This window comes from Arabidopsis lyrata (assembly GCF_000004255.2).
Source record: "Arabidopsis lyrata subsp. lyrata unplaced genomic scaffold ARALYscaffold_5, whole genome shotgun sequence".
NCBI lineage: Eukaryota > Viridiplantae > Streptophyta > Magnoliopsida > Brassicales > Brassicaceae > Arabidopsis > Arabidopsis lyrata.
In genome coordinates this window covers 4,149,596-4,170,706 of record NW_003302551.1, presented here as the reverse complement: position 1 = coordinate 4,170,706, position 21,111 = coordinate 4,149,596, and the positions used below count along the sequence as shown (strand labels likewise).

Genomic DNA, 21,111 nt, shown 5'->3' with positions numbered 1-21,111 from the left:
TTAATTGTGTATTTTAATATATATTAGAAGTTGTTTTAATTTGGATTATGGATGTAATTACTAATTTGCATTGTTTGGTGTTAGCAAAGTCGGTAAATCTTCGATTTTCAGTAGTAATTCTATCCGATTTTATTTTAAAACTCGAGAAAAATTCATGGTCCAGTTATTTTATGTTAGATTTTGAATTTGGTTTCTTTTCGTACTTTAATCATAGTTTATCATCTATGGAGTTTAATGTTTTATTCAATTTTTTTTGGTTCCATTAAATCGAATTTTGTTGAATTTCTTTACATAAAAAATCTAATTAATTATTCTCTAGAATTCTATTCGAATTTTTTTTGGATTTATGATTTGGACATGTTTATTTTTATTTTTATTAGATATGTTTTTGTTCTTGTTAATTACTCTATTATTGGGCTTTTCAAGCCCTTTACAACTCTCTTATTAGTATGATATTGTCCGCTTTGGCCCCAAGTGGCTAAGTCCACACATATTTGTTTTTGGGCTCCTTTCCAAAAGACTTCATACTAATTCTTTTCTAAACTTCTGATGTGGGACGTTGGTTTGTATCCTAACAATCTCCCTTTCAAACCAAGGACCACGAACATTGGGTTTCCCCTTCAGCGAAACCTTGTCACCCTAGCATTGTCACCTTCTTATTGGCGGGATTTTTGAAGTACCTTATTATCGTGTCACATTGAGGGTTTCTTCCACACCGATCATAGAGTCCAACCCACTTTCCTAAGTCCACTTTTTCAACTTAGGCTCTGATACCAATAATTGAGTTTTCCAAGTCCTTTCCAACTCCTCTATTATTATGATATTGTCTGCTTTGGGTCCAAGTGGTTAATTCCGCATGTATTTGTTTTTGGGCTCCTTTCTAAAAAGCTTCATACTAATTTGGACTTGACTTCTATATTAGACAATTTTTTTCTAAACTTCCGATATGGGACGTTGGTTTGTATTCCAACATCCATTTGTTTCATATTAGAAGATATTTTAATTATTTTATTTTGTTTCACAATATAGAATGCTTTGAAAAAAATTTCAAATTTCTATGAAAAGTAAAATTATATAACTTGTGACCTAAAGTTTATGTTGTTAATGTAAAAAAGTATAAAACAAATTAGAATGAATTATTACAAAAACACAAATCCTATAGTATTTTGTTTTAATTCTAAAATAAAACAAAATTAATAATGCTTGCAAATGATGTCATTTGAAAAAAATTAATACTAATTTTTTTTTTTTGTCCGACAAAAAAAAGACATTACACATTAGTCACTAATCATTATTAGTTAGACTTTTTGAGAATATAATAAGTTTAGTAAAATTCCATAAAAAAAACTTTCAGAATGACAACCACTTACATTTAAAATCTTCAAGATTACTTTCACAATAAACCATCAAAGTAATAATTTTGTTATTTAAAACTTTCAAACTTTAAATTGACATTTGTGTTCGCAGATCCACATAAATTCAAGAAAAAAATGATTTCATCAAGAAAAATATTTGTTTTTCGTTATAAATAATGACGTAGCTTTAATAAGTAATTTTATTTTAATTGAAAATTAATCATAGTAAAATTTTCTATTTATCATAAATAATATATTTTAAAATTACAAAAAAATTAAAATTTCAGTGTATTCAATCTCTTCTTCGTGTATTCAATCCTTTAGAAATTTCAATCTCTTCTTGTGTATTCAATCCTTTAGAAATTTCATGCCAAGTATCTTGTTTTATGATCTAGCAGTTTGATATATAATACTAGGCATGAAATGTATGCAAGCTTTCATTTACTCAAAACCAAAATGTTTTTTTTTTGAATTTTAATATATCTATATATACATTTTTGGATCACAATTAGCAAATAAATCCTGAAGTTGAGAAGTATTTACAATGACATGCCATTAGCATTAATTATTTAGATTTGTTTTATTTAAGTAAAGATTTTTAATTGAAATTCATTTCTCATATATTTAGCAAAAATCTCTACAAAATCTTTCCTTATCTATTTAAGTAAAGATTTTGAAATCAAATATGTTCTCAACAATTTACCAAAACTCTCTACACAATCTTTTTAAAAATCTCGACTTAGTTAACTTCTGATTTTTATCTGCAAAAAAAAAATTAATTGTAACGAGTGATGTAAAAATCGGGAATGTGGATACTACAATTTCTTCTACTTCTTTTTTTCATATAATGAAAATTATTTTTTAGGGATATTTTCTTAAAACCTTTAAACAAAACAAAGGGTTTCAAAAGATAGCTTTTCTTTTGGCGGGTCGACCCGCAAACCCGCAACTCTCTACGGGCTTATCCGCATGAACCTGCGACTCGTAGTGGATAAAAATATTATTCAAAAAAAATAACAAATGATGTTTAATTTTACGGGACGGGGTTATATGGTGCAACGGGTTTAGATCAATATTAATATTAAACAATATACTATGGATGAAATCCTAGAATTAAAAATCAAAATTTAATTATAAAATCAGAAACACTAAACAAAATAAACAATATTAACAAAACAAATACAACTTAAAATTTTGCAAAATAATTTTTTAGTTATAAAAAAATCGATCCGCGGTGTACCGCGGGGTATAATTTAATTGAAATTACTTCTAAAAACAAATATTTACTTTCAATGTTGCATTGTTTCTTTAACCACCAAAATTATTGATTCAAAAATTATTTTGAATGAAAAATATATCACATATCAATAACTCATGGTATACTTATATGAAGAACTAAAATTAAAAATATTCATCATAAAGTTGGCGAATGAAACCAAAGTGGCTTTTAATTAGACACGTTAAAAATATAAAGATGATAAACCGACTAAATCCTTTAGCCTTTCAAGCTAACGTTGCGGGTTCAATTCCTACATACTTGATTGCAATGACTTTATGATCAATCAATACAAATTGATAAGGTTAAAAAATTATAAGTACGATGATATATGAATCTTATTTAATTCAAATATGAACAAACAAATTTAAATAAACAATTTAAAATAGTATAATTAAATTTAAAATATCAAAAACCAAGAAAAAGCATATATGGTTCTTACGTATTCAAGATTTTCAAATAAACAATATAAAACTATATTTAAAATCATCACATATTTCTAATTATAAAATAAAATTTATATAAATAATTTAAATTTGTAATTTAAATCATGACACATGTCGCTATCTAAAATCAATAGAACTATGATATATGATAAAACTTATATAATTCAAACTGAAAGTAGAAACAAAAATAAATAATTTTAAGATATAATAATTAAACTAAAAAAAATAGAAATACGATGATATATGAATTTTTGATAATTTAAATATGAAAAAAGAAATTGAAATAAACAATGTAACAATACTACAATCATAATTGAGGACAAACCAAAAAACACAGTTAAGTAAAAAAAAATATTACAAAAAGGGAAAAAAATTGATCTCTCATATTTTTCAATGAAAAAATAAACTCAAATAAATAATATGAGGATTAGTTTAATTAAATCATCACATGTTTCTAATTGGAAAGGAAATTGATATAAATAATATCAAATTTTAAATTAAATCATGACACATGATAAAATCTTTGACTGATAACGGTTCATGATAATATTAATTACTAACTTTGAGAAATGAAAATATATCATATTAGTTATATAATAAGATATGTTTCCTTCTTAATAAATTTGCCAAATTTTTTTCTTGTTTTAATTGAAATATATATATTTTAGTTATAAAAAACGTGTAATTTCCTTATTTTTATCTTTTGACATTTTTTAAATTTTTTATAGAAATACTAATTACTTACAACTATCCTTATAATTATCTTTTACATTTTTAAAATTGTTTAAATTTATAATTACTTACAATTATCTTTTTTATATTTTAAAAAGGAAAATTTTGTTTACACGTGTCAAAATCTAAGATCAATAGATTTGCCACGTGTCAAGATCTTATCAGTTATTAACTTTGAAAACCATACTTTATATAATAAGATCATTTTGTTGCTTGAAAAATTATGTGGAAAATTCACCAAACAATTATCTATTATTGCGATGACAAATTATTTTTTTATCTATTATTGCAAACGACAAATTGTTTCTTGAGTTTTAAAATAAGAAATCTAAAACCATTTTTAGTTTTCGTAAAACATTTACGAGTTTTTTTTTTTTTTTTGTAAATCCTATCGGCTGATCCGGTCAGCCCCGGTAGGAACGTATCGAAATGCTACAGGATGGACTACTCCCGTAGTTTAACGGTTCAACGAACACCATGAGTTTTAGGTTCAAAATACCGTTTCTTGGACAAAACAAATATCATCACTCGATTAATAAACATACATGTATCATGTATACAATATGAATGAGAAATAGAAACACTGTTTATTATCACAACAATTGGCATTATTTTCATCACACGACCGATCTCACAAATGCTCAGAGATTTAACCCACTTAACTTACTTACCTTGAAGTCGTAAGGTAAATGCTTGTAACGAGAGAAGGACTTGTTTCAACCTCTCCTTAGCTGCTTCATCGACTAGGTTTCCTTCTGCATCGAATTTCTGAGGCGGCTGAAACGCATTGAGAGTAAACTCGGGTTTGTTGATGAAATGAAGATCAAGGAATACTCCAATTTGTCGAAGATGATATTGTGATCTTCCTCCACCAAAACCTCCACCGGTGCTTATAACAGCAGCGGGTTTGTCAGCCCAAACATTAGGTGCTCTTGAAGCCCAGTCAAGAGCATTCTTAAGTGGAGCTGGTACAGTAACAAGAAAGGTAAACAAAACAGAAATCGATCGAGTCAACATATCGAAAGAGTTTGACTCTCATTGTAGAAAATTGGTATTAGCAAAGAACTAGTTTTACAACACTAAGCCAAAGTCGACAAGGTTCACAGAAACAGATCTTGCATCAAGTTTGGAATTATACCATAAGAAATGTCACAACTTCCCAAAAAATCGAAATTTTCACAAGCCAACAAAGAGTGGTATCACATTCCTCTATAAGGTTCACAAAAACAAAGCTTACATCAAATCGATAAAATTTTGAAACTTTTAACATAAGATCACAACTTCCCAACAAAATCATAACTTTAAAAGCCAACAACAGTCAAAAAGTACAAAACCCATAAACAGAACTAGCAATAATCTTCAAACTTCAGCATAAGTTGGTCCCATGAGTCACACTAATAACCCAAATCAATGGTTCTTGATAATTTGAATATGACTAAGACAAAGATGGACCATAGTTACAGTAACACATCTAATAAAATCCAATTAATAATAAACCAAACAAGACAAAGAACATATCTTCTTGAAACAAATCAAGAAAACCTCTAAGACCAAACCTTCAAAGAGAATCTTTATTGAAGTTACCTGAAACAGAGAAATTGTACTCAGGAGAAGCAAACAAGATACTATCAGCTTCAAGAATCTTCTGCCGGAAAGCTTCAACAACCGGAGGATAAGTACCGTTGACTTCAAGATCCGCGTTAATCAACGGTAACGGAGATATATCAATATACTCAATTTGAATTCCCGGAACCGATTCTTTCGTTAAATCAATCGCTGCACGGAGGAGACCAGTGTTGAAAGAGGTTTTACGGAGGGAACCGGAGAGAGCAGCGACTCTGATTAATGGCTTTATCGCCGTTACTGCTTCCATTTTTTCTGATTAGAGAGTTTGAGAAAGTGTTGACCGATAAAGAAGGATGAGAGAGATTAGGTGAAGGAATACACAAAGACAGAAGATTCCACTAATTTTTGGCTTTAGAGCTATAAAACTTATTAGGGAACATCATTAAAGTGAAAATTTTGTTACTTTTAACTTTTAAAATGGCTTTGTATTTGGGGATTTGTGGTCTCACAAAAATTAACGGATAAATTGAATCTGTCAACAGAAATATTTGTTTTTCTTTATAAATACTGATGTAACTTTAATAATCATTTTTCTTTTAGTAAAAAATAATTTAAATAAAATTTTTATCCATCATTAATAATATACTAAATTTGAACCCGCGGTACACCGCGGGGCTATAATTTTTTTTAAAAAAATCTAAATATAATTAGTTTTGTTTATTAATAGAGAGTATAATATAATATTTCGACCTATTTTATAAATGTATCATCTATATATCTATATTAATAGTTTTGAGTATATTAATTGTGTTTTAGGTTTAAATGGTATATCTATATATACACTTAAACGCTTATTATTATCATCACGTTTTAGAAGTAATTTAATTTCATTTAAAACTAATCTATTTTACTAGTCAAATAAAGATAAGTTTCAAAATTTCATACAAGAGTTCTAATCTTTTTTTTTTTGGCACATGTGATACGAGTGATAACTATATAATATACAAGTCAAATCCATTTTTTGGGAAAGATTAATCTCTTCTCTCGATTAGCCAATGAACCAGAGACACTTGAGGCAAATTTATAAAAAATTATTTCCATATTTTGTCCGTTAGTCGATGATATTTTAAAATTTAGGCATATTTTAAGATTTAGGCATATTTTAAAGTTTTCACAATAACGTGGAAGAATTAAAAATAAGGACAGTAGTTTGAAACAATCCACTATATTACTCTATAATATCATGCAAAACATTTGGGGAAAGAGACAGACAAGTTAAGAACCTTAAGATAAAACTACGATTTGAACTTGTCTCTCAAACCAAACAATAAGATATATTCGTATTTTGAAGATCTTTGAGTACTAATCCATGGCGATCTCTCACGTTCATCTTGTTGTTCTTCTCATCCTATCACTCTTATTGTTACCTACTTTGCGGGCCATCGATTACTCTGACTGCGGTTTGCTACTAACTCTGTTCTTCGTCTTGTTACTTTGTTCTTGAGTCGCTTTTTGATATCAAAGTAATATTAGGAGTTGAAAGGTTCATACAACTTTTCCACAATCTCATTTTTTGTTTACTTGGTTTTTGGATAGTAACTTTGCTAGTGTTAAAAATCGGTTATGTAAATTAGTGAGTGAGGACTAGGAACAATATAAACAGAACATCGGTGGATGCATCAAATTTTTAGGATCGGGTTGGACAATAATTGGTTGGTTTTGGGATTGTAAGTTGGATTCTCTAGAACCGATCCCTAGCTAGGCCTCTAGGGATCAAATATGGCGGTGGAATATTTTAAGCGTAAACCCTTGAAGTGATCTCGATCGGTGTAGAGACTCTAGAACCGATCCCTAGCTACCCTAGGGTTGACTCTAGGAATAAAGCTAAAAACTGAATTCTAGAGCTATCACAATCTTTCATGTTTATGTATCTTTGCCTTTATATAATCATATAAAATGGTTTTAGTTGTGTGTTTACTTGTAATGAAATTTGTATTCTTTCACTTTTAAGTCTTAAGGCCTTAAACTTTGCGGCTTGTTTAGGTGATCGAAGTTCACCTGTTCAAGATATCCGGTTCAACAAGTACTAAATCGACTCCCTTCAATCTTAAGATACTTCGCTAATTTTCTTTATTTTTCTTCAAGATTTTCAATCTTAGTTTAGTTTCCGGTCTTATTTTTGGTTAAAATCTTTTTTCTGACCAGGTAAAAATATCACTGGAGGAGTTTTTTATGTGGATGTTATAATAGACATGACTCATTTGTCTAATTATAAATACGACTTATGTACATATATGGCATGCCCTATTGCACCTGGTGCCTTCGTGCTTCCCCTTGACAATATCATTCCTTTTTATCCACTGGTAAGTTTTCTTACATTTTTCTTTCTCCTAACTTTTAAAATTGCGCCATAAAAAATTAGGTACTATACATAAATTTTGGTTGTGCATATATAATAAATATACATCAGACAAAATCATTTTCAAAGGAAATAAAAGGATGAGAACATTTTTTTAATAATGAATAAAAAGAGAAGATTGTAAACTATTTCATGGTGGTCCAATGGTTGAAAGACTCATCATAAGGCTAGAGAGGACTAGAGTTTGAGTCTTTCCAAAGAAAATGACAAGAATATTCGATGTTCCACAGGGTCTATAGATTAGTTTGAGTTTCGGTTCGAGATCTCTCTGTCATGAATAAAACGTAGTAGAAAATTAGGAATGATGTGTTCGACAAGGAAAAAACACAATATCGACGAATGTATCTATCACTTGTGTCTTTTTGTTTTGGGGTCAACCACTTGTGCTTTCTATTCCACTTCAGTTGAATACAGTTTTCAAGAGCGAGTTCCTAGACCGAGGCGGCGCAGTTGGAAAGCATGTTACAAGATTGGGGTTTGAATTCCATCTGGGTGCAAATAATCCATTCGAACTACACAATTTTGTAGTTTAATGATTATGGTGAATTTGCGAGAAACTTCCTATTAAAGAGCATGTTCTACCCTAAGATTAGTCATGTTGCTCGACCATCGAACCATAATAGAACAAACTAAGAAAAAAGATTTAGACATTTTTATTGTAAAAATTATTCATTCATTATTAACACCATTTGGTTGGCTCTCACGATTTTTTTTGTTCTCGTTTTCTATCTTTACAGGTGAAAATAAGGGTTCGCATAGACATTTTTGACGACTCTAAAGATTCGAATCAAATAATGTGCCTCACTTTCGAAATCCAAAAGGAGCGTTCCTTTGCGGTTAATCAAGTTGCCAGATGAAAATTGTTATCAAGTCTATATACAAGTATGTGATCGCTTTATATTGTATGATAAACTTGAATTATCTAAGTTTTCTTTTTCTTTCTTTTTGTGTGGTATCCAGGAAATAAAAAAGAGTTTGTATATAGATCTTTACCCAAGTTTGATTTGTCTATTTAAATTTGGATTGATTTCTCTGAACCAGTGCTAAAAAGTAAAATACATTTTTAGACAATTTCCTAGTATAAAATTCCAAGTTGCAACATTTTCCCACCTAAAACCTCTAATTTTTTCTGTACCTAAATAAAACCTCAAAGTTGAAATATTGTTCAATTAAAATCACCTAAATTAACTTCTTTTTGTTTCCATATAAAACCTCCAACTAATTAACTTCACCTAAATTATTAACCTTCAAGTCATCAAATTTTAATCCGAGAAATAGTTGACTAATAAATGGTAAAATTCCGCCTAGAAATTAGAAAAGATTGTACTATAGAGTTTGTGATTAAGATTTTTATCTTTCCCATTGTAACTAAGTTGTGTGTGTATATATGGTTGAACTCTTTATAATTTTTAATCATATCTAACACGTATGAAATATAAAAATTAGCAAATAGAAAAAACGTGTCATAAATTATCGTTTACTGTTCCGAACGAAATAGTACCATTAGCCAACTACTGGGCTCAAATTTGATGAAATGAAGATATCTTTAGGCAAAGTTATTTAGTTAAAGATTTTCTATGGGAGAAAAAAAGTTGAAGGTTTTAGTTGGGAAATCTTTAAACTTGGAGATTTTATATGAGAACGAAAAAAACTGAGAAAATATATCAACTTGAAAGGGTTTTATGGGATTTTTTCTATTTAAAATTATTATTTGTTTACGTGACACAAAATGATAAGAGCGAGTAAGCTAAATAAACTCATTATGAAAAAAAAAATATATATATATATATATATATATAAGGAAGCATATACATACTCCACCATTTTATACATGTTTGGAAATTCAGTTATCTACCAATTATCATATACGGCAAAGAAAATAGATAACACATCTTAAGTGATATTTTTAACACATTTTATAAGTCTTTCTAATATATATTATCATAACTAAGCAGTTTATTATGAAGGCTAACGCCCTATTAAATGTTTTCTTCCATTTGTATATATTCTCTCGATTTTGGAATAATTTCCTATTTTTACAACCATTTTTTCAGTTAACAAGTGATCCTTAGTAACCTTTGCCGACTGCTCTTGCCAGATTGGAGTACATGGTTAGTATTTAGTCACTTATCTTTGCATTTAAAAATGTTCCTAAGCAACCAAATGCAGTTGCAACTCGGGAGCAAAGGCTTAAGTGGAGCCACGTATATCCACATACATTTCTGTTTAAAGCTTTTAAACAATTTTCTTATATACAGCAATGTGTAATTGTGTTTTGTGTGCAGCTTGTCACACCCTGCCTATCTCTAAGAGGTGAGTTTGTTTTGGCCAGTCTGCCTTGCAGTAGGATATGCTGTAAGATTTGAAGATGCAAAAACGGTACTATCTCTTCTTATATACTTTACTAGACAGCTAGAAAACAGATATTATAAAAAATGCATTTCTCAAAAATTCCGAATATATTAACCTTTATCTTTTGGACAGAATATGAAACTTTAATTTTACTTTTTTAGAAAATATATAAAATTTATTTCAACAGAATTAGACTAATAGTTTGATATTATAATAAAAAAAATTTGAATATAATTTTCACTTATATATATATATATATATATATATTTATTTATTTATTTATTTTTCCGATTGGGTTAAAAACTTTTAACTTTTTCTCTTTAGATATATATTAACAAATATTAAAGTATTTTCTCTTGCCCCCTCTAATTTTATTTTTTTCCCTTTGATCTCTTTTTTCTCTTCTCTTCTTTATGAAAAAAAAAAAATAATAAAAAAAAAAATAACAAAAAAAATAATCGTCTATAAAAACTGTGTAGCCCAGTTAGGGATGTGTACTTCGATAGCTAGTGTCTACTCTATACTCTAGAGATGACCCTACTCTAATAGACAATTATTTAACCAAGAATTTATCATTCACAGTTATAAGTAGATGAGATCGCATTTACGAAAACATGGACCATTCGAAAGAAAATCTAATCAAAATAAAGTATACTTGTCAATTTACAAATTAATGATGTCCATCCATAAAAGTTTAATTTCCTGTTGTCTTCATTTACATACATGTCTATATCCATTACCTCCCTGAAAAAACATCAAATGCACACTAAAATACACTCAACTAGTCAACTTGTCAATTTTTAATTGAATAAAATATCTTCAACTATAAAAAAATATACAACAATATATGATTATTAAAATGATCAAAATTGTGTACAAACTAAAAACATAATTTAAGATGTAATTATTAAAAATACACATCTACATCTTTTATAATTTATTAAATACGAATATAAAATCGTATTATTTCTTGAAGAAAAAAAACACTAATTTCACCGAATAGATCCAAAACGATTAATATTGGAAAAAAGTCCAACAAGATCTTGCTTGTACGGTAAATATGATTTTCTCTTGTCTTCTTCTTTAATCGCTTTATTCCTCAAATAAAACTTCTCATGTGGAGAAACTGAAACTTTCTCCTTCTTCTTCGAAGAAGATTCATCATCTCTGTTAATGGAGTTTCTTGAATTCAAGAATTTAAGTGATTGTTTACCATCACTTTTACTTCTCTTGAGAAAGTCTCTCAAACGCCATCGTTTCGTTGACCATGATGAGGTTGAAGATGATCCTGTAGATTTACTTTTTCTACAACCACCACTTGGTGACATCTCCGCCGTAGATCTCGCTGGTGTCCATGGACAATAGATCTCGCTTGGGATCGAATCAAACTCGTCGTCTTCTTCGTCTTCGTCGGAAGAAGATGAATATGTTTGTTGCGGTGGTTGATCGTTACGTTCACGGAGGAATAGATCCTTCAAAGGAATTGTAACCGCCTCTTCCACGGCGGAGGATTTAGTTTCGGAGATTAGATTCTTGTTAAAAACAGGGAAAACTAGTCTATCGTCGCCGGAAGAAGACTCTGTCGTCATTGGAAACTCGAATTCGTCATCTGATTTCTCTTTGTAACAAACTCTTTCGGCGATTTCTACGAGTCGATCACCGGAATAAGTACTGAAGCTAGGTGAAAACGACGCCGTGTAAGGACTAGATTCATCGTCTTTCTCCATTGGATCAGATTTTTACAGTTGACGAACGAAAAGAGCGTGAGAGAAAGAGAGAGAGAGGTTTTGGAGTTGTGCTTTAATGGAGTGTTTTTTGTCTTGTTGTGTAAATAGCCGTATATATAGGAGGAAGTGGTTGGGGCACATGGAAATGGCAATATTGGTAATTAAGTAGCAAAGCTTATTAATGTGACTCATCAACGATTTAAGAAGCATAACGCGTGGATTTTCTAGAAGCGAATCATCATGCTACTTGATCCACAAGTTTTGGTGATTGAGATTTTATTAATGTATTAAAATCAATTGGACAATGATAATATCTCAAATTCTCAATAAAGTTTTTAACTTTCATGGACCATAGAAGATCCCCTTAAAATATCATTTGAAAGTTTACATTAGATTAATACAAGGCTTGATTGGTCTTCTGCATCCAGTGTTCTAAAATACGCTATACGCTATAAGGTCATTTATGCGGGGACTATACGGTAGATATTTTTTATTAAATAAATATAAATATATATAATAACAATAAAATATAAATATAGTAATATGATGATACTATACATGAATACAAAAAAATTCAAATTTTCAACTTTACAAATATTTTTAAAATTTTAAATAACTAATAAGCATAAAAATAGTGGAAAAGAATGATAATTAAGTTATTTTATAGTTAATTATTATGATTAATTTTTAAGAGCCAAACTAATAATTTTGTTAAATCATGTTTCCAAACATTAATAAAATGACATAGTTTTTGTTTTGAGTATTTTTTTTTAAAACGCCGTATAAGCGGATTTCACCATATATACGCCGTATATGCGGACCGTATAGCTTTCACCGTATTAAACAACTGTATAACTATAATACAATACGGCTTTCCACCGTACAACGTATATATGCGGTATATACGGCCGTACATACCGTATTTTAGAACACTGTCTGCAACTACTTGAAAACACTATGTTTGCGGTTGTTAGAGTTTAATACTAGTCATATAAATTGTTTTCTACTATTTTGAGCTGTTTGGAATTGTTAAAAAAAATAAAATTTATTTTGTGCAAGCGTTTATGGTTGCGTGTGACTCAAAAAAATCACATAAATAGCAAATAATTTTTTTTTCATTTCATCAATATATTATATATTCACATTAATTCTCAAACATTACTCATTTTCTAACCCTAATCTCCCAATATCCGTTTTAGCAGCTAAAATAGTCGTTCAAAGCTTTTGAAACTACAACTATCCACTTCTACAAAGTTTCGCATCCGCAACCACACTCACTGCATTTAAACCAGTCAGGTCTATAATAATAGTGGGTAAAAAAAATTATATAAATAACAAATAATTTTTTTTTCATCAAGCTATTATATATTCACGTTAATTTTCAAACATTAATAATTCTTTAACCCTAATCTCCCAATATTCTTTTTTAGCCGCTAAAATAGTCGTTAAAGCGTTGAAACTATAACTGTCCACTTCTACAAAGTTTCGCATCCGCAACCATACTCACTGCATTAAACTAGTCAGGTCTATAATAATAGTGGTATACTAAAAAAAAAGCTATAATTCAAACTTCTTCAAAATTTATCGAGAGTTTCCATTGTTTCACTTGAATTTATTTATTTTCAAATTTTTATGCGAAAATTAAACTATATTTGATGTCTCGTGATCATTCATATTTTTAATTTTTTTTTATTATGAGCTTAAATATATTTAGTTAAGTATTAACTGATGTTTTAATGTTAAAAAAAAATAATCTCTGTATTTTTTAGTTAAAACAACGTATTAATGAATATTGGGAGAGTCTTTGATATAATTAATTAATAAATGCTTGTAGGCTTGCTAGGTAGGGGAGCTGTCAACGGCGGGTCGGGTTGTCGAAGAGTTGACCTTACCGGGAGATTTGTGGCGGGTATGGTGGGTCATCGGAAAAGTAACGAGGCCGGGAATCAGAAGCTTCCGTCATCGTCTCTAGATCCGTCGATTCTGCCGTAAAGCTGTGGATCTTGCTTCTGCCGGTGTTACTGCGTCGGATTCTGCGTTTCCCGGTAACCACTAGGTCACGAGCTTCTTTTCCGGCTCCGATTACGTTTCTCGATTTGTTTTTTTTGTACCTGATGTTTCTTGCTATATTTTCAAGGCCAAACCCAATTGGGAAGCTCAATATCAATGAAAAGCCTTTAAAAAAAAAAAAAAAAAAGTTTGTAGCTTTAGCAGAATTAATAAAATGTGTAATTTCTAATTATAGCATGTGTATATGAAAACAAGATATTTAAATAAATTCTTTTGATTAAGAAACTAAATACAAGCAGAAATATTTTTAGTTTTTATAAAATTTTCGACCATTTAGAACCTTTTGGACACATATATATTAATGCCATATTACATTTTCATAATAAAAGGGTAAATCATCGCTATCACTTACGTCTAATTAGTTCAACAGCCATGATTAAGTAACATTTTCATGTTTTATATAATTAATTATTGATTTTATCTTGTGATGTATATGTGTGTGTGTGCAAAGTTGAATTGTAGTCCAAATCTACTCAATATAAGGAAACTGCATACGTAATTGCTGACAAAGGCAATAGAAACCATGAATAATGGCTGCTGCGTTGAATCAAATTTTCTTTTTTTTATAAAATGTAATCTTAGCTTCTCGAAAACGAACGTTCGAAATTGCTTCTTTATGTTTTATTTTATAATTAACGCAAGATAATATATAGTTGAAGCAATAAATACGATAGTGTCATAAGAAAATTTCTCACATGGGCACGTACGTATATGTTAATATGTACATCTGTATATACGTATAAAAATACTTCTAGAAGTCGTTATCACTTTTTCTTGACGAAGTCTTATGAGCGAAGCAAAAGAGACTTGTATCGCTATCAAAATCAATCAAACGATTTTCTTCCACCATTAGACCAAATCGTCACATTATCTGGTGGTATCAGTGTTACGTTAAAGACTTCTATAATGTTAATTAAATATTGTTTTAAGTAGTTGTAAATATCAAATGCTTTTTAAAATATCACGCATTAAGGAAACGTTGACCTAGGAAATAGTATCTCTAGAATTGTGAGTAAAAGCAACAAATAACCAAATGATTACTTGTATATTGAGAACGAGATTCATATCATGACTTAAAAAGTTTACCAAATATTATCGATCAGTTTATAAAACAATTGCGTTGCCTTTATGCACAAACTCGTGCTTGAGGTGAGTATAATTACCCTTCAAAGTTCTTGGCTTCGATTTGGCTTGATCTACATGAACAAATTCTACAATATCGCACATTTTTTTATAGCGTTACTAGATTAACCCAAATTATGAGTTTAATTACTAGAGTGTCTTAAAAAATTTAGGGGTTAAATAAGTTATTTTTGTAACAATAATACCCTTTCTCTCTTTGTTAGAAATAAAAAAAAAGTCAAAATTATCTTTAAATAAATAATAAAAACGTAGGCAAAAAAATTAGGAAAAAAAATATTATTTGAAAAGTCTGCTGGATAAGTTATGACAGATTTAATTTCCATAACAGACTTATTTGTTTCGACAGATTTTTTGCGACAGATTTTTTTTCTCTCACAGACTAACTTGAAATAGGTTACGACAGATATTTAATTTGTAACAGATTTTTTCTCCACGACATACTTATTTTATGATGACACCACAGACTTTTGTAATTTTGACAGATTTATTAAAATATGTGGCAGACTTATTATTTCAGTGGCGTCAGACTTAAAATTTTTGATAAAAATCTGTTATAATGTAGCAGATTTTTTTTTTTTTTCAACAATTTTATTAGATTAGCTTATACAGGCCAATTCTGGGGGATATTGTTTACATAGGTAATTAGATGCGGTTGGGTACGAACATTTCGTGCCAAGTTATCCGCTTTTGAATTTGCACGTCGAGAAATCAAAGATAAAGAGAAAAAATCAAACTCATCCTTGTCGCTCTGAATGGCCTCTAGATAGGTAGAAAAAGCTGGCCACTCCGTCGGGGAAGACACCATCTTCACCAGGTCTGAGCAGTCTGTATAGAAACTTACTTCGTGTTTGTCTTGGCCAATCATACATCTCATGGCCCAAACTAATGCTTCCACTTCTGTGTGTAGACATGTGAGACTTCGTCGAAGGTTAGCAGCGCCCATGGTTGGTTCATCCTCACCTTTTAGTATACAGAACCATCCTAAACCCGAGTAGTTGTCACTCTCTTTCCAAGAGCCGTCAATGAAACATTGATACCCTGTAGTGTTTATAACCTCTGACTCAGCTGACCCACGGGGCGGTGCGTCCTTTACCATTTCCAGTTGAGCTAAGGTCCAAGCATTTGCTTCACTTTCCGCTAATTTCAGAGTATCTCTGGGATCTTTGTCAATATTTTCATGTATCTTGTCATTCCGTGCTTTCCAGATGTACCACATAATCCAAGGGAAACTTGAACTGTTGGAATTTGTTGGTGTCCTCCAAAATAAATGATCCATATTCACATATAGTGAGGTTGATGGGAAAATTCCAAGGACCGTTGGTATTTGTGATAGTGCCCAAGTTTGTAGAGCTGGGGGGCATTCAAACATTGTATGATTAATTGTTTCTTCGGAGGCCCCACATCTACCGCAACCCGTTTCGCAATTGATACATCTTTTCCTTAAATTTGAATTTACCGGCACACATCCACTAAGAACTTGCCAAATAAAGTGTCTAAACTTCGGTGGACATTAAAGTTTCCATGAATTTGCCTGTAACGGCCGGATATCCGGGCCAAAATAACGAGTTTGATTTTCATCTTGTTTCCTCATTTGTTCTGTGTAATATCCAGACTTAACCGTATATTTTCCGGTTTTTGTGAAATGCCACCCCATGACATCCGGACTGTTTTGTAAGCCCAAAGGCAGGGCACATACCATAGGAATGTCCTTAGGATCAAAAAGAGTCCTAATTAATTCTATATCCCATGAATTTGTTTGATTATTAATCAAACACTTCACAAGAAGAGATGGGTCATGATTATGACTGTTGCTTAAAGCTGGCCTCGAGAATTGAGCAGGTATCCAGAGATCATTCCAAACTGAAATTGACTCTCCTGAACCTACTCTTTTAATAAGCCCTTTGTTAACCAGAGGTCGAGCAGATACTATACTTCGCCATCCATAAGACGGTGAGTATGATATAATTGGGTCCATGGGATTTGAATTCCGATAATATCTTCCTTTGAATACCTTTGCGAATAAGGAATCAGGGACCGTAATCAACCGCCAGAGTTGCTTAGCTAACAAAGCTGTGTTAAAGTCATCTACATTCCGGAAACCAATTCCACCATCCGATTTACTACGACAAAGCTTATCCCACGCCTTCCAATGTAGACCCCTCGTTTGTCCATTTGAGCTCCACCAAAATTTTGCTACTGCACTAGTGAGTTTTGATGTCACCGACTTAGGTAATCTAAAACAAGACATTACATAAGTCGGCAGTGCAGCAGCAACCGATTTAATCATCACCTCTTTACCTCCCTTTGATAAAAATTTTGCAGACCAACCGTTAATTCTATCATTCAAACGTTCTCTAACAAATGAGAATATTTTTGTCTTTGATCCTCCTAAGCTTTCTGGTAAGCCCAAATATTTTCCCATGCCCCCTATACTAGTAATACCGTAGATTGCCATTAGTTCATCTCTGATAGAATTGTCTACCTTATGACCGAATTGGATTGATGATTTCGAGAAATTTATACGTTGGCCAGAAGCCTCCTCATACCTCTTTAATATATCTAAAACAACGTGACATTGTTCATTTGTTGCTTTACAAAAAAATAAGCTATCATCCGCGAACAGTAAATGAGATATCGAGGGGCTTGCTTGCGCAACTTTCATCCCCGTTAGAATCTTATCATTTTCTGCTTTCCGAATATTTGCAATTAACACCTGTGTACATAAAATAAATAAATATGGTGATAGCGGATCCCCTTGCCTTAAACCTCTTTCAGGAACTATCAATCCCCGAGGCTGACCATTAATTAAAACTCTGTACCGAACTGATGTAATACTCCACATTATCCAAGATACCCATTTATCACAGAAGCCCATCTTCTGAAGTAAGCTTTCTATGAAAGACCATTCTACTCGGTCATAAGCTTTACTCATGTCTGTTTTAATAGCCATGTATTTTCCTTTGCAAGAGGGGTTAGTCCTTAGAGCATGAAACATTTCTTGTGCAATAAGAATATTATCCGAAATGAATCTTCCTTGGACGAAAGCCGATTGTGTTTCCGAGATAAGAGTCGGCAATACTTTTTTAAGTCTTTGACATAAAACCTTAGATATGATTTTGTACCCAACATTACAGAGACTTATTGGTCTCAGTTCCGTCATTTTTGTTGGTCGCCCTATTTTTGGTATCAAACAAATATGAGTCAAATTTAACCGTTTATCGAAAGAACCACTTTGTAAAAATGAATTTACCAAGTAAAGAAGGTCCGCTTTGATAGTATGCCAAGCTTTTTGGAAAAATAAAGCCGTCATACCATCTGGACCTGGGGCCTTCTCTGGATGCATCATAAATAATGCCGATCGAACCTCTTTCTCCGTAACCGGTGCCGTTAAGTCCTGATTGACTTGATCGAAAATACATGTTTCCACTTCCTTTAATGTATCCTCCACGTTATTTGGGTTAGAGGTGGTGAATAATTCCCCAAAATAATTGACCGCTACTTGTTGAATATCTTTCTCCTCCGATACCCAAATACCATTGTCATCATAAAGACCCGAAATACGGTTTCTAGCGCGCCGCTGCTTAGTTAGGGCATGAAAATATTTTGAATTATGATCTCCCACATTCATCCATAAGTTCCGGCTCTTCTGATACCAATAAAGTTCTTCATCCCGATATGCTTCCTTTAATTTAAGAGTTAATTCTGTAATCTCCTCCGAAGATTTCGAATCATCATTTTGCGCTAATACGAGATCTTTTTCAGATCATCTATTAGCATATACGGAACAGATTTGTTAATGAAAAAATAATTAATAGTTTGACTTATTAGTTATAGCAGATTTATTTTATGTTATGACAGTTTTTTTTGTTTTAACAAAAATCTGGAGTGTGATAGCAGATTTGTTATTTAAAAATATAACTTGCTAGAATGACATATACTCGCAACCGAAATGTTTTATGTTATGACAGATTTATTTTATATTACGACGGATTTCAGATAGAATATAAAAAGTCTGCATTGATGACAGTTTTATTAAGAGGATAGAATTTTAATATGCATAATGACATACATATTCTTATTGCGACAGACTTATTTATAATAAATGACTCATGTATGATTCTCTTCTCGTTAATATATGATTAAGTTTTTTTTTCGTTTCAGATATATATATTTATTTTTTCGATTTTCTATTTTTTCGTTTTGTATTTTTTATTTGATTTTATATTTTTCAATTTTTAATTTTTAATTTTCTATTTTTTAGTTATATATATTATTTTTTAATTTTTTTTCGTTTTTTTTTTGTTTTATACTTTTTTCAATTTTTTTTGTTTTTTATATTTTTATATATATTTTTTCGTTTTGTATTTTTTCAATTTTTTATTTAATTAAATTATTATATGTTAATTAATTTATTTTAATAGAATTGAAAATAAAATTGGTATTTGGTCTTTTAACACAAAATTTGTGTTATTCTAGTAAACCATAATATTTGGGTGTTAATCTAGTTATTTTTTTCAAGATTTGGGTCAAACTAGGTAAATTTTAGTTTTTTTATATACTAAACATTATTTGTCTAAGGTAAAACATCAAAATTTGTAGCATCCAAAACAATAATTTTGCATAAGATCAAGTTGTTGTAACTCGTTATACTTCTAGAAGTCGTTATCACTAATCTTGACGAAGTCTTATGAGCCAAGCAAAAGAGACTTGTAATCGCTATCAAAATCAAATCAACGATCTCTTTTACATTATTTTCTTCCACCATTAGACCACATCGTCACATTATCCGGATTCAGTGATATATAATTCTATATTGTTAATTAAATATTGTTTTCGTAGTTGTAAATCTCAAATGTTATTAAAATATTATACCATTAAGAAAACGGTGACCGATGAAATAGTATATCTCTAGAATTGTGAGTTGTCTATTTTTGTCGTCAACAACTTTATTAGATTAGCTTATACAAGCCAATTTTGGGGATATTATTTACATAAGTAATTAGATGCGGTTGGGTACGAATATTTCGTGCCAGATTATCCACTTTTGAATTTGCACGTTGAGAAATCAAAGATAAAGAGAAAAAATCAAACTCATCTTTGTCGCTCTGAATAGCCTCTAGATAGGTAGAAAAAGCTGGCCACTCCGTCGAGGAAGACACCATCTTCACCAGGTCTGAGCAGTCTGTATAGAAACTTACTTCGCGTTTGTCTTGGCCAATCATACATCTCATGGCCCAAACTAATGCTTCCACTTCTGTGTGTAGACATGTGAGACTTCGTCGGAGGTTGGCAGCGCCCATGGTTGGTTCATCCTCACCTTGTAGTGTACAGAACCATCCTAAACCCGAGTAGTTGTCACTGTCTTTCCAAGAGCCGTCAATGAAACATCGATACCCTGTAGTGTTTATAACCTCTAACTCAGCTGACTCACGGGGCGGTACGTCCTTTACCATCTCCAGTTGAGCTAAAGTCCAAGCATTTGCTTCATTATCCGCTAATTTCAGAGTATCTCTTAGATCTCTGTCAATGTTTTCATGTATCTTGTCATTCCGTGCTTTCCAGATGTACCACATAATCCAAGGGAAATTGGAACTATGGGAATCCGTTGGTGTCCTCCAAAATAAATGATCCATATTCACATATAGTGATGATGATGGGAAAATTCCAGGGGCCGTTGGTATTTGCGATAGTGCCCAAGTTTGTAGGGCTGGGGGGGCATTCAAAAATTGTATGGTTAATTGTTTCTTCGGGTGCCCCACATCTACCACAACCCGTTTCGCAATTGATACCCCTTTTCCTTAAATTTGAATTTACCGGCACACATCCAGTAAGCACTTGCCAAATGAAGTGTCTCAACTTCGGTGGACATTGAAGTTTCCATGAATTAGCCTGTAACGGCCGTATATCCGGTCCAAAATAACGAGTTTGATTTTCACCTTGTTTCATCATTTGTTCTGTGTAATATCCAGACTTAACCGTATATTTTCCGGTTTTTGTAAAGTGCCACCCCATGACATCCGGACTG

At 31.2% G+C, this 21,111-nt stretch overlaps 2 protein-coding genes and 1 long non-coding RNA gene across 3 annotated transcripts; 1 reads left to right on the top strand and 2 right to left on the bottom strand.

The window, feature by feature from the left end:
* Positions 1-4,291: 4,291 nt before the first annotated feature.
* On the bottom strand, positions 4,292-5,811 carry LOC9313148 (NADPH:quinone oxidoreductase). Its single transcript, XM_002875365.2, has 2 exons — positions 5,394-5,811; positions 4,292-4,774 (listed from the first exon to the last, which is right to left on the bottom strand). Exons 1-2 carry the CDS (start codon positions 5,680-5,682, stop codon positions 4,473-4,475), a joined length of 591 nt encoding a protein of 196 aa, XP_002875411.1. The 5' UTR covers positions 5,683-5,811; the 3' UTR covers positions 4,292-4,472.
* Positions 5,812-6,238: 427 nt separating this feature from the next.
* On the top strand, positions 6,239-8,897 carry LOC9311479. Its single transcript, XR_002332090.1, has 4 exons — positions 6,239-6,835; positions 7,419-7,458; positions 7,581-7,738; positions 8,532-8,897. It is a non-coding gene; the product is annotated as an uncharacterized LOC9311479 (long non-coding RNA).
* Positions 8,898-11,027: 2,130 nt separating this feature from the next.
* Positions 11,028-12,114, bottom strand: LOC9311478. The gene has a single exon (XM_021026793.1). It carries the CDS (start codon positions 11,871-11,873, stop codon positions 11,139-11,141), a length of 735 nt encoding a protein of 244 aa, XP_020882452.1. The 5' UTR covers positions 11,874-12,114; the 3' UTR covers positions 11,028-11,138.
* Between the last annotated feature and the right edge of the window lie 8,997 nt (positions 12,115-21,111).